Raw genomic sequence first — 13205 nt, 5'->3', positions numbered from 1 at the left:
CCCGAATTTCACCCACTCCCACCCCCATGGCTCCCCCTCCCCCTTCACTCCCCATTTCCAGCACCGTCTTGCCCACCAGCCCAGCAGACGGGGAGGGGGGTGGCGGGTGGAAGCGCCTGGTTCACCCCTACTTTAAAAGAGCCTGCACCCCCCCTCACCCCCCACAGGAGGTAGCCACCCTTCTCTCTGGGGCCCCAGGCCTGCTCAGGGTCCCAATCAATCTTCAAAGCCAGCCCCATAGCAAGAAGACGTCTCATCCCACCTGCCAGACTTATGACAGACTCTGGGGACAGATCACCGTTTTTTTTCTTCCAGGACAGAATAAAAATACCTGCAATTTAGGAGATTTAATAGCGGGGAATCAGGTCAGGACACGGAGGTGTCTCATCCCTCCCCTGACCTACTTTGTGCGATGCCAAGGAGCTGGAGCACTGGGGGGTGGGCGAGTGAGGGGTAAGGGGCTTCTGGTTTCTGCCGTGGCCTAGGGACTGGACACTGGCCGACCGGTAGGGTATGGACGCTGAGTGCCCTTGGGGGAATTCCCCAGAAGAGGGATACGCCTGGGGACAGGAGAAGGAACAGCGTGGGCTGGAAGTGGGGGGTTCCCTGACACTGAGGCCAGAGAAGGGACCTGAGAAGGAAACGAGAACGAAAGGCCCCCTAATCTCTCGGAATCCCAGTTCCTCCTTCCTCTGGATTCAGGGTCCCAGAAGCAACCTCCTCCAGCCCTGAATTCTTTAACCCCTTACAATGGGAAAAGGTAAGACCTGTCTATAAGTTCTTCTCGTTGTCTAATTCAAATCCCAATTTTGCCTCCTCTCAAATGGGAATAGGCCTCCGCCTCCAGCTGCGGCTTCTTGCTGCCCTCTTGTGGCCACGCGGCGAGCCGCGGTCTGTCTTCAAGGTTTTTTTTAAGGGCTCAGGCTGAAAACAGCAGCTTGGAAAAAATTAGAAGCGAGCGACGGGAATTTTTTTAATGTAAGCCTCAGGATCTTGAGTGTACATCAGAATCACCTGGAGGGCTTATTAAAATACAAATTTCTGGAAGCCACCCCCAAGTTTCTAATTCAATAGTTCTCGGAAGAAATCGAAAATCTGCGTTTCCAGCACCCTCCCAGGTGGTGGTGCTGGTCCGGGGACCACATTTTAAGAACCATAGCTTGAGAATTCCCGCTTTTTGCGCTCTCTCGTCTTTCTTGCACCGATTGTCGTCTTCCCAGAAGAAGGATGGCAAAGGAAATGTCAACATAAAATTGTGGAAGGGGGGAAGGGTAAGGATTTAAATAAAATCGGAGAGGCTCACAAGACCCCTGTGGTGCATGAAAACAGACGCCAAGGGGGCACCCGGATTTGAACCGGGGACCTCTTGATCTGCAGTCAAATGCTCTACCACTGAGCTATACCCCCTCTGCTGGCGTCTTGGCGCGGTAGTCTCTTAGTGCTACTGCTGCGCAGGCGCTTTGATGAGTTTGCGAAAAGAAGTGGGATCCGAAAAGTTGTGCAGGATGTCGATCTCAAAAGACTACTCTCCTGGACGCAAAACTTGCTTCCCGAAACTCTGAGCTAAGGATTTCTACTGACAGTGTAAGAAAAATGCAGTTTGGGAATGTGGGAGGGGAAATCCCTCGAGATCGTTCGAGAGCCCTCGATTCGGGGACATTCTCTTGCGCGGGGTTCCCCGTTTCCTGCCCCGTACAGCTCCTTTACTGCTTCTTGGAGCCCCTCTTTCCGTCCCGCCCGCTCAGGCGCGCTTCTCTGGGCCTTCCTTGCCCAGCCCAAGCCTGGCCCTTAGATACTCGGCCTCCCTCCCCGGGAAGAGCCGTCGGGTCACTGGCCAGGCGGACCTGCGGGTACGCCCGTCTCAGCCCTAGCACTACCGAGGGGGCCGTCGGTACCGTCCACCTAGGGTTAAGCTAGAGCTCCTTGCCCTCGCACTGCATCCCGCTAGTCGGCACACGCGAGCTGAGTGCGTGAATCCGCGGGGCCGGGACTGCCTCGTCGCCTGCCTGCAAAAGGAGGTAGTAGGGCCCCGCGTTGCGTCCCTTCTCCCTCGCTCGGGCACTTTGAGAGGTGGACTGCAGAACAAAGAAAACACGAAAAGCCAGGTATGGAGAGGGGGCACCCGGATTTGAACCGGGGACCTCTTGATCTGCAGTCAAATGCTCTACCACTGAGCTATACCCCCAACACGCCACTACGCTCTTGTTAGAATAAATTTCTGTAGTATAAGGAAGTATTAAATTACGCTTCTGAGTGCTCTGCCAAAACGATCTAATGGAAAGAACAGAGAATCTGAATGGGGATGGCTAGGATTGCTGAGTTCTTCCTTCATAATCACACCTCAGGAAAACCACAGGGTTAAGGAATCCTGGGCTGTCTATAGCTGTCCAGACTGCCCCAAGATGTCCACTGCTTGACTTGGGAAGGAAAGAGGCACACGGACTCCAGGAGCATCCCAGACTTTGTGGGGCAAGAGCACTGCTCCTTGTACACAGATTGACAGCCTGGGTTTCCATCCTGTCTCCAGCTCTACCTAGATAGGACTCCTGGGCTTTTCTAATCCCTGAGGGCCACTGCTCCCCTCCCTCATGAGTCAGCATCAAGTCACCCTCACCCCCTAGACCCAGGTACAGCCGAAAGCTCCCAGTCCTGGCAAGCCACGTGTCAGTTACCTGGCAGAGGGTGGTAGAGCCCACGACCAAAGAGCCAGCCAGTCCTCTGGACAGATGGACCTTAAGGCACCATCCCTCCATTTCCAAGGAAGATTTCCCCCTACCTGATAGCCCTGTACAAAAACCAAAAGCCAGTTTGAAGCACAGGTGGAAGGAGCTAGCAGAAATAAGAGGTGGGCAGTTTTCACTGGCATTTATTACACTTTTATGAAAATTCTAAAGCCATGTGGGAAAAAATCATTACAAAAGATGGTCAAGATGAGCACCCTGTAGGAATCGGGGAAATTTGGGAGGAGTGGGATTCACATTGGAAGGGCTGGGAATGAAGGGCGTACGATGAGATGGCTGAACGCTCAAAAGCTGTGGTCAGAGCCAGCGTCTCAGAGGAAACAGAGAGGCCTGGGAGGAGTGGAACTCCCCGCCATGCAAGGGACTACCCCTGTCTGGGGTGTCCCGCCCTCCTCCCTCTCCCTTCCCACCAGTGTTTGGCTTTGGTGTCCTTCCCCAGAGCCTGCCCCTTCACCTCTCTGGAATCTCCTTTGCTCAAAGGTGGCTGAGGGAGAGCTGGGATAGGAGCCAGGGGCGGGGGCGGGGTTCTAAGAAATAAAGAGCAATTCCAGGGGTCTCTTACTTCGGCCCCCATTTCTTTTTTCAAAGAGGTTGCAGGCGGAGGGGACTGGGCTCCACATTCTAGTCCCTCAACATGTCCAACAGCTTGCCTGGTGAGTCCAAGGACACCTACTTCCATGGAGTGAAGGGCAGCTTTTCTGCTGTCCTGTCTGCAGCAATTCAGGGCGTTTCGGCTAGCTCACACGGTTGAGGGGACTGTGACAATCTCACTTCACTGTCCAAAGCTGACCCAGCTCCCATCAGAGAATCGTAGAAAAGTAATAGTCACTTGGGTTTTCTACCCACATAGTCCAAGCAAATGGCCGCAGACTGGGACATCAGTTGGCAGTGGTTTGGGACTTCATCCACTGGAGCCCCTCGGGCAGCCTGCAAGGAGGGTGGAACAGGGCAACGATCAGCATATCCTGCGAGGATGACGGGCTCTGAGCCCCCCGCCCCTACCAGAGCTGATTGAGGGGACAACCAATGTCCCATCCAATCTCTCAGTCAACAAGTATAAATGGACTGAGTACCTCAGGTGCCATGCTAGGGGTTGGGGTTACTGGTGAAGAAACCAGACGTGCCCTCTGGAGTCTACAGTGTCGCAGAGGAGATGGTTGTGAGTTGGGGGAGGAGGGTGGCCAGGACACTATCAGAAATGTGTGGCTTCATGGGGTGCCTGGGTAGCTCAGTCAGTTAAGTGTCCGACTCTGGCTCAGGTCATCATCTCGCTGTTAGTGGATTCGAGCCCCACGTCAGGCTCTGTGCCGACTGCTAGCTCAGAGCCTGGAGACTGTCCTTGGATTCTGTGTCTCTCTCTGACACTCCCCTGCTCACTCGCTCTCTCTCTCTCTCTCTCTCTCTCAAAAATAAAACATTACAAAAATTTAAAAAGGAAAAAAAAGAAATGTGTGGTTCCTTGGGCGACCTGCCTCAAGTCTCCAGGTACCTGGGTCCCCAGCCTGCTGTGATCCCACTTGAGAGAGAAAAGAGAATTTTCCAAGCCTGACTGTGACCTAGCTCCTTCACATCCTTCATGATTTACTCAGCAGCTACTTTCTCAGTGGCCCTTCCTTGGCACCTTATCTAAAATGCAACATTTGCCCACATACTTTCAATCTCCTTTGCCTACCTGATCTTTTCCCAGCACTTAACACTTTCTATCTCACTATATATTTTTCTTATTTTTATTATGTATTGTCTGCCCCCTCCCACAAGGGCGGGGGCTTTTGTGGTTTGTTTGCTGCTGTTTCTCTGATGCCTAGAAAAGTGCCTGGCACAAACCCAGAGCTCGATAAATGTTGAATGTTGATGCCACTCACTCTCGCCGGGAACTCACAGAGGGAGTAGGTATAATCACCCTCCTCTTTACAGATAAGAAAACTCAAGGTCAGAAAGACTCAGCAACTTCTGCCTGGAAGGCTTCCCCCCAGGTCTTCCCACGGCTTTGGCTGTCGCAGCCCAAAGGTCATGTCCTAATCGAGGGTGTCCCTGACCACCAGAGCTCAATCAGACCCAACCCGGCCCCATCTATCGCTGTTAATCCAATTTCACTTTATTCAAAGCACCTCTCTGTACCTAAGATGTCTGTGCTCGGGCGGAGTGTCGTCTCTCTTTCAGAATCAGCCTGAAAAGAGGCGCTCTGCCCTGCTCACTGCTCACCCACTGCCTCTCAACTGTGGGTGGGTGCTCGACTGACTTGGCCCAGGAGCCAAGCGTGAGCCAGACCCTGACAGGAGAGAAACAAGAGAAGGTTCTGATGGTCAGCTGTCTGTTGGTTGAGCCGGACCCTGGAAGTACAGGTGGGGGCGGCCACTAACCCTTCCCCAGTGAGGGCACAGCAGCCTTGTATGTGCCACGGGTGGTCTTTGATGGCACTGAGAGTGAGGAATTGAGAGATCTCCACGGTGGTCATGGAGTCCTTCATATCCTGCTTGTTGGCAAAGATGAGAACGGAAGCATCTCGCAGAGCCTGTGGACAGAGGAGCCGGGCGCCAGTCAGCCTGTGGGAGACGCAATGCCCAGGTGGGACACGGATAGGGCAGCCACATCAAATGGAAGCAGCCACATCCATTGACACCGACAGCGTCTGGAATGCCTCCCAAGCACCTCAGAGGATCCCTGCAGTCCCATGAGGCAATAATTTGGTGATCCTCCCCATTTCATACTTGGGAAAACTGAGGATAAGAAAGGTGAAGTGACCTGTTGGGAGGGGGGGTGGGGGGATGTGCCACAATGAAAGAGAAGTGAGGTCAGGACCTCAACGAGCAACTCTGGCTTCTGTGACCCAGTCGTGCTGAGGGCATTAGTGCTCTTCAGGCTGCTGGGGTAGAGGCTCTCAGAGACTGGGGGATCAGGAATGAAGCTCAGAGAGGCTAAGTGAGTAGGCTGAAGTCACACAGCTAGTACACTGGGCTCTCTCCCAACCTCAGGGGCCTTACCTCATGGGCCAGCATTCTGTATAGCTCCTCCCGAGTGGTCAGCAGCCTATCCCGGTCCGTGCTGTCAATCACAAGGATGATGAACTGGCCGGAGGAGGGGAACGGTGAGTGGCGGGCTTTCCCTCTCATGAACAGGTCTCCTGCCCCCTGCGCTCCCAGACTGGCCTCTGCACCACCCTGATGTAAGCCCCACAGAGAATTGGTCTGGTCTCAAGCTCTCCCTGCCCTGGTTCCATTTTAACTCCCTTTTCCATCCAGGCAGTGGGGGGACACGGCACGACCTCCGTATGCCAGGGGCGGTGCCAAGCCCTGCACATTCACGACGCCAGGAGGGTCCCCCGTGCAACTGGAAACATGATGATCCCCATTTATAAATAAGGAGATGCATTCGGCTGCTTGGCCGCTCTTGCTCTACGACATACAGCTGGTGAGCGGCAGTGCTGGAGGCCACAGTCTGTCTCTGCCTGGCCCCCTCCAGGAAGGAAACCACCGAATTCTACTGCTGCCAGAGGAAGAAAGTAAGGCCGCTGGAGACCAGGGGCCCACCCCATGCAGCGCCTCATGCAGAAAGCTGCCAGCAAGCAGACAGAGCTGCCAAGAAGTATTCAAAAATGTTAACGGAACACTGTGCCGCATTAAGTATTTGTTAGTTATTATTTAAATTTCACAATTGGGGGAAGTCATTATTACAGTCTCCACCTCACAGAGTGGGGGAAGCAAGGCTCAGAGAGGCTAAGTGACTGGCGCACATCACACAGCCACCTCGACGGCCCCTTCCAGCCCCAACACTCTCCTCACCTCAGTGTTGGAGTAGTACGTGTTCCAGGTAGAGCGCAGCGCCTCCTGTCCCCCTATGTCCCACATGAGGAAGTGTGTCTTTCGCAGAACAATCTCCTCCACATTGCTACCGATGGTGGGAGATGTGTGGACCACCTCGTTCATCAGGCTGGGGAGGGAGGAGAGGACATCAAGGGCTCGGCCCATTCTGTTCCCTCTGCTCCCAAGTCTGGCTGAATCAAGCTCAGAACAGCTCAGCCCGGGTTGACCAAGCCTCTGGGCACAGGGGAGTGCAGGCAGGAGCAGACCAAGTCTTGCCCCTGGCGCAGACCCGAGAGATGGGAATCTAATTAGAGCAGCGTCCCCAAACTTTAATATGCGGTTGAATCGCCTGGGAATCTCGTGAAAATGCAGATTCTGATCCGATGAGTCTAGGCAGGGGCCCAGTGTTTTGCATTTCTAACAAGCTCCCAGTTGGTCTGCTGGTCTGTGGACCACTCTTTGAGTAGCAAGGGATTGGGAAAAGGAGACAGATAAAGTGAAGGCCATCAGAGAGGTGCTTTAACATAGAAAACACGGTTTTATATAGGAAGTGAAAAGCTTACTTTTCTCCGTATGCGCGTGTACTGTTTGATTTTCTCTTTTCTTCTGGTTTAAAATGATCATTTACACACACTACTTTTTCAGGAGAAAATCTTTCTAAGTAAATACTCCGGAGTCTCCAAAGGGGAGAGATGCCCTCCGGAGAGTGCATATTGGGAAAAGCTCCGATGGATAATTACTCAGCACTCGTGTCCGCCTCGGCTGGATCGGGAGCCACGGAGCTCAGCCAGACTCCAAGCCGGCCCTCCCCTTTGGGTGTGAAGAAGGGGACAAAGTTGGGAGGCAAAGGTGTTGTGCCCGAGTTAGAAAGGAGGGACCGGCCGCTAGGGGGAGCGAAGCGCAGGGAGGCGGGAAGAGAAGTCCGCCTCTGACAGTTTCACGGCTGCAACCCGGTCTGGTAGGTTCAGAGGGGTGTATGGCGGGGAGCACCGGGTTGCCCATACCGGGCAGGATTGGAATCCCAGGCGAGGGGCCACAGATCTGAAGGGTCACTGTACCAGGAAGGTTCCACCAGCGTCCGCTCTCCCCACTCTTCCTCGCTACAGGAAAGAACCGGGAACCCAGGGAAGGGCTCCTTGGTGATTGCTGATTGGTCCAAATGTCTGTCAGTCTAGTGGAAAGATCCAACCCCTCCCCACCTTTTTCCATCAGAGGGTCACTTACAGCTGGTAGAGAATGGTGGTCTTTCCCGCATTGTCCAGTCCCACGATGATAACCTTGTGCTCTGGAGTCATCCAGGGGGAAGGACAAGGTCAGGGCCAGACTCCAATAACCAAGGGACTGTGTTCCCCACCGGGCTTCCCCAGACGGAGACGAGTGTTTCCAGCGGGCGGGGAGACCTCTGGCCACGGTACCACTTCTGCTCCCCTCCCCCCCACAAAACCAACCGGACAGGTTTGCTTCCCACCCAGTCCCGGACACCCGCGCCACTCCCAGACAGTGGAGAGGAGAGCTGAGCGCCACCTCCCTCGCTCCGTATTTCCAGAGATATGGTCGTCCGAAAGGTCAGGGGCGCCCTGGGCTTGCCAAGAGAAAGGGTCTGGGGAAAGAGCCGAGCGCGAAGTCACCATCGCAGGAAACCGGCGGCGGCTTTTAGCCAGGATGAAGGAGGCTTGCCCAGCCCTGCGACCTGGGGTGCACCTTAGCGCACGACCCTCGAAGAGCGGGGTGGGGGAGGGGGCAGGCGAGATCGCGGAATCTGCAAGAAGTGCCCACGCAAGACCTCGGACCCAAGGTCCCCCAGCGCATCCGCCCCGACCCCAGACTGGGGGAGCCCCAGTTGGGAGCCGGATCAAAGCGGTCGCTTGAATGCACTGTGCGCCCTTTACCCTGGTTCCCGAAGGTGCTCATCAGTTTGGCGATCAGTAGTCCCATGGCGGTTCCAGGCCGGAGAGGGGCCAAGACTCAGCGACCTTTGGGGACCTGGGTCGAGCCAGGGTGCTTGCAGCCCCGCCCCCCCGGGGGGGGGGCAAGTTTTGCCTATGAGTTCAGGAAGTCCCACGAGTCACCTGAGGGGCCAGGGAATCCCCTGGGACGCCAGCCCCGGGCTATGTATATCATGATGGTGAGGAACAAGCTACTTGTCTAGAGCCCTAGAGGTCAAGGAAAACAGGGTCCAGACTCCACATCCTCCCCTTTGTCCTGAGAAGACTCCAGAGGTTCTCTGGGTGAACTGCTCCCCCACTGCATCTCAAGGATGCTTACCACAGCGACCCACTACCAGGCCCCAACTCTCCCTCCTCCAAGTGCCATGTCTGGGGCACTAGACTGAGGCAAAACCCTACTTGCTGCACCTGCCAGCTATGAGGATCAGAGGGCTCACTGATCCTCTCTGAGATGGGAGAATATTCCAACTCTCAACACATCTCTCTCTAGTGGTTTCACTAGTGTGGGTCTGTCTTGTGATTCCCTCAGGGAAGGGCAGGGTCTCCAGAGTCCCTTGGTGATAGGCAACTTCTAGAAATAAATCAGTACCGCTTCTATGATTCATTGGCAAACTGACTGCTCAGGCACAGCTCCCAGGTCCGGAGGGATGGAGGGGGGGGTGGACATCTGAAGATAGGGATGGAGCATAGAGAGAGAGCTCACAGCCAGAGACCGTATAAAGGGGCACCAGATACTGAGAGCTAGCAGAGAGACCCTGGGCCAAGAGGGAGCCAGGCTAGAGAAGGAAGAGGAAGGAGGAGACTTTTATTGTTATGTATGTCCTTCTTTCCTTAAACTGGGAAAAACCAGAAAACAAAAAGAGAAGTGAGGAAGGCAAACCAACCCAGGCTGAGGGGAGCAGTTAGTTGAGGTCAGTTACCACACAGGAGAATCGACTCCTGCGCCACGGCCACTGCCCATTAGTGCTCCCCTTTGCTAGGGGAACAGCCTCTAACGCATCTCCTCTCCTCTGCCTCCCTCTGCCTCAGCACAGCCCTATTCACCTTCGTAAAGCACAGTTCAGATGATTCCCTGTTGCCCACTGGCTTCAGATCAGTCTCCTCACCCGACATTCAAGAGCCTCCATGAACAGCCCTCACCTGCCTTTGCAGGTGATCTCCTGTGTCCTGCATCTGCTGCTCGTTGCCCGCTATGCCCAGCCCCTTCCAACTCAGCTTTTGCTTCTGTGTTTCCTCCACCTGAACGCTTTCACCCTCCTAGAAAGGTAGACTTCTAAAACTTATTAGCCAATCCATGGCTTGGTTCTCCAGACAAATGGGGCTTCTCTTTAGCCTGAGATTGTAGACTGGCCGATTTTTGTGCCAATCAACTGTGAGACCTAGAGGGTGGGGTTCATGTCTCGTCCACCTGTGTTCTCCCCGCTCCCTGCCTGGTCCCATGCCTGGCACACAGTAAAAACGTGTTGCTATTGAAGTACAGTGAGTGATGCTATAGCTTGAGAGATGGTGTTTTGAACATTTAAAAAGAGGTGTGAGCACAAGTTGAAGAGGAATGAGGAAGGATGGGAAGTTCATGGAGAGAAGAGGGAAAACAGTTGGCTAAATAAGGAATTTTCATCCCACCCCGCCTTGGTGCCTGGAGTTAGAAGGAAGGAGAATTGACTACCAGAGCCCATTTCAGCCCCAGGAAAGCAGCGNTTTCCGGCGGGGGGGGGGAGGAGGAATCTCTTAGTGCATCTGCCCCCCGCCCCCCACTACCACCACCAAATTGCAGAATTGAAAGTGACATTCTGCTAGCTGGAACACATTCAGTAAACAGACGAGGGCTGCTTCTGCTGTGAGCCTAGGGCCTCGGTCTTAGGGGGCATTCATTCATTCACTTATCTGACAAATGAGTCAGGAGTTAGGAAACATGCCAGACCCGGTCTGGCTCTTTTGGAGCTGATGGTCTAGTGGGAGAGAGAAATGTACACACCAAAAAACCAAAAACAAAACCAAGCCCTGAGAGACAGGAGGTAGGAGGGCCTGACTTAGAAAGGAGTCATGGCTCACTTTTCTGAGGATGTGATTATTGGCGCTAAGACAAGATTTTCCTCTAGGGTACCAGCTGGAACACCCCTTGCTCCCTGGCCGTGGAAGTCCCAGCTCAGCTCCCTTGATTTTTTGGCAGGTGGAAACCTTCAGCCACACCAGGACTCACTGTGGACAGAAGCTACTGGTCAACGAAGGAGATGAGGGATCCCAGATGGGGGGGTGTCCCCAGCACCTCAGTTCCCCACTCCCTGAGGGGGGTGTGGTGGTAGCACCAGCCTCTATCAACCTCATCCCAACCGACTTCATGGTTGTTGAAATCCTCACATGTTGGGGCGCCTGGGTGGCTCAGTCGGTTAAATGGCCGACTTCGGCTCAGGTCATGATCTCACAGTTTATGAGTTCAAGCCCCGCGTCGGGCTCTGTGCTGACAGCTCGGAGCCTGGAGCCTGCTTCAAATTCGGTGTCTCCCTCTCTCTCTGACCCTCCTCCACTCGCACTCTGTGTCTCTCTGTCTCAAAAATAAGTAAACATTAAAAAAATCTTCACATGTTGACAGCCACCACCGTGCTGAAGGTACATCAGCTGAGGGCTTGTGGTTACCTAAAGACATGAATCTCTCTTTCTTCATCTCTCACTATCTCCAAGCCACCTAGAAATGGCCCCATCTGCAAGTTCCGGGCAAAGGGAATTTCAGGCAGCAGGCACATGAAGAGAAGACAAACATATTCAGACACCTGCTTCCTCCTCTCCTCGCAGAAGCTGGATCAGGGGGATGAGCACTAGATTTGGGGCTCACAGGCACCACAGAACTTGAACTCCAAAGATCTGAATTCAAGTCCTTGCTCCGTACCTGTGCAGCTACGGACAAGCTGCTGAGCCCCAGTGAGCTTTATCGGCAAACTGAAGTTAAGCATCCCTGCCCTTGATTCAAAATATCAGCCTCCACCCCTAGATGGAGCTCTCTGCAGTTCCCTGATTCTCCAGACCAAGCACCCAGCTGTCTTCCGCTCTTCCCCGCTTGGATGTCCTCTGGTGGGCACCGTAAACCCACCTTGTCCAAAACTAGACATCATTTCTGCTTCTAACCCTGTTCTTTCCCTTGCTTCCTCTATGTCTGGGAAGACTGTCACCCAGAGTCACCCCCTGATGCCTTCCCCTCTCTCTCCGGCCACCTCCAATCGCTCTCTGAGAGCTCTCCATTCTAACTGCTAGATGGGGGCTCCTTTCCCATTCCATTGTTGGGGCCTAATGCAACCCCTCTCCCCATTTCTTACCTGGTGTATTGTAGCTGTTTCCAGGGTAGGCCCTCCAACCTGTGCTCCAATCTATAACTGAGGCAACTTTGCCATTGCTACTTACAACCCTTCGCTTTCTGCACGCCAGCTTCAGGACAAAGCCCAAACTCTTTGACATGACTCAAGGCCTCCCGGAACCTGGTTCTGCCGACCCCTCCCTGACCACCTCCTTGAAAGCACACTTTGCCTGCGGAGTGCCAAGAATACGCCATGCATGTCACCTGCTTCCTCTGTCTTAAACACTTCCCCCCAGGTTAACTCCCCATCAGTCTGCTAGGCTCCACTCAAGCCTCACCTCCTCTGAGAAGCCTCCCCTGTCCTCCCCAGGTTAAGAGGACTACCCTTCTTCCAGGTTCCCACAGAACCCAGTGCTTCTCACAGCAGAGAGCTCATCATGCTGTCCTGAATCGTCTGTGGCTCCCTCTTAGACCTGGGCTTGGTACTTGGTAGGTGCTCAGCAAATATTCAGAAAGGAGTAAAAGATTGATTCCATCGAAAGGCAGTGGAATAAGAGAGCTAGGCTGGGACACAGAGACTGGACTCCAATCCCAGCAGTCTTTGCCATCAACTCCCTGGGACCTTGGACCAGCCACTTGACCTGTGGATCCACCCAGTTCCTTTCCTTGGGTCTGTTAACCCTTCACCTGGAAGACCTGTATGTCTGTTGCCCTACACACACACACACACACACACACACACACACACACACACACACACACACTTTGGGCAGAAGCATTCAGACAAGGGGCCCAGGACCTCTAGTTCCCCAGGCCCACCACCCCAGAAACAAGAACCAGGAGAACGGACGAATGTCACCTGCTGACTTTGTCACTCTTGATGTTCTCAGACTGGGGCTGGGGAAGCCCCTGTTCTCTCTCCGCTCCCCCCTCCCAAGTAGACCTCTTCCCCTCCCCCAACGCTGGCTAGCAGGGCACCAGTGGACAAGGGGCCGGTAGGAAGTCAGCCACTCTCTCTCAGGTGTTGGGAAGCAGCAGAGGCCATGGGAACAGAAAAACGACCACATGCCCCGAAGACATCGTGCCAGTGGGTCTGGATCTTACCCACTGAGGGATGCCCGCGACACCCCATTTCGCCACCTCAGCTTCCCATTTTTTCCAGCTCTACCTATGGGGAAACAGGCCAGACTTGGGGCTGGCTGAATGGGAAGGTAAAACTGGCCACACAGCTCCCATCGAGCTTGACCATAATGCATCAGAGCCACAGAACAAAGTGCTCTCTCTCCTGTTGAGCAAACGACTTGGGGCACAGCTCATTCCTGTGCCCACCCCTTCCTATCCCCCTGCATGTGGGCAGCTCCCATAGGCCCAGGCTGGCCACCGTGTGGCAGGAACGAAAAAAAAAAAAAAAAGCAGGCTCGGGAGGCGGCCG

The 13205-nt window shown here is 54.2% G+C and overlaps 1 protein-coding gene and 2 non-coding genes across 4 annotated transcripts; all 3 read right to left on the bottom strand.

Annotated features, from left to right (window-relative positions):
- Positions 1-1335: 1335 nt before the first annotated feature.
- Positions 1336-1407, bottom strand: TRNAC-GCA (transfer RNA cysteine (anticodon GCA)). Its single transcript has one exon. It is a non-coding gene; the product is annotated as a tRNA-Cys (tRNA).
- A 706-nt stretch (positions 1408-2113) lies between these two features.
- TRNAC-GCA (transfer RNA cysteine (anticodon GCA)) lies at positions 2114-2185 on the bottom strand. Its single transcript has one exon. It is a non-coding gene; the product is annotated as a tRNA-Cys (tRNA).
- Positions 2186-2899: 714 nt separating this feature from the next.
- Positions 2900-8515, bottom strand: ARL5C (ARF like GTPase 5C). 2 transcript variants are annotated; one of them, XM_077779235.1, is made up of 7 exons: positions 8431-8515; positions 7766-7826; positions 7546-7641; positions 6521-6668; positions 5723-5806; positions 5102-5253; positions 2900-3668 (listed from the first exon to the last, which is right to left on the bottom strand). In XM_077779235.1, exons 1-7 carry the CDS (start codon positions 8474-8476, stop codon positions 3620-3622), a joined length of 636 nt encoding a protein of 211 aa, XP_077635361.1. In that variant the 5' UTR covers positions 8477-8515; the 3' UTR covers positions 2900-3619. The 2 variants fall into 2 exon arrangements, with proteins under 2 accessions (XP_077635361.1, XP_077635362.1); XM_077779236.1 differs by lacking the exon at positions 7546-7641.
- Between the last annotated feature and the right edge of the window lie 4690 nt (positions 8516-13205).

This window comes from Crocuta crocuta, unplaced genomic scaffold (genome assembly GCF_008692635.1).
Source record: "Crocuta crocuta isolate KB4526 unplaced genomic scaffold, BGI_CrCroc_1.0 scaffold68, whole genome shotgun sequence".
NCBI lineage: Eukaryota > Metazoa > Chordata > Mammalia > Carnivora > Hyaenidae > Crocuta > Crocuta crocuta.
This window is presented reverse-complemented; position numbering and strand designations above follow the sequence as displayed.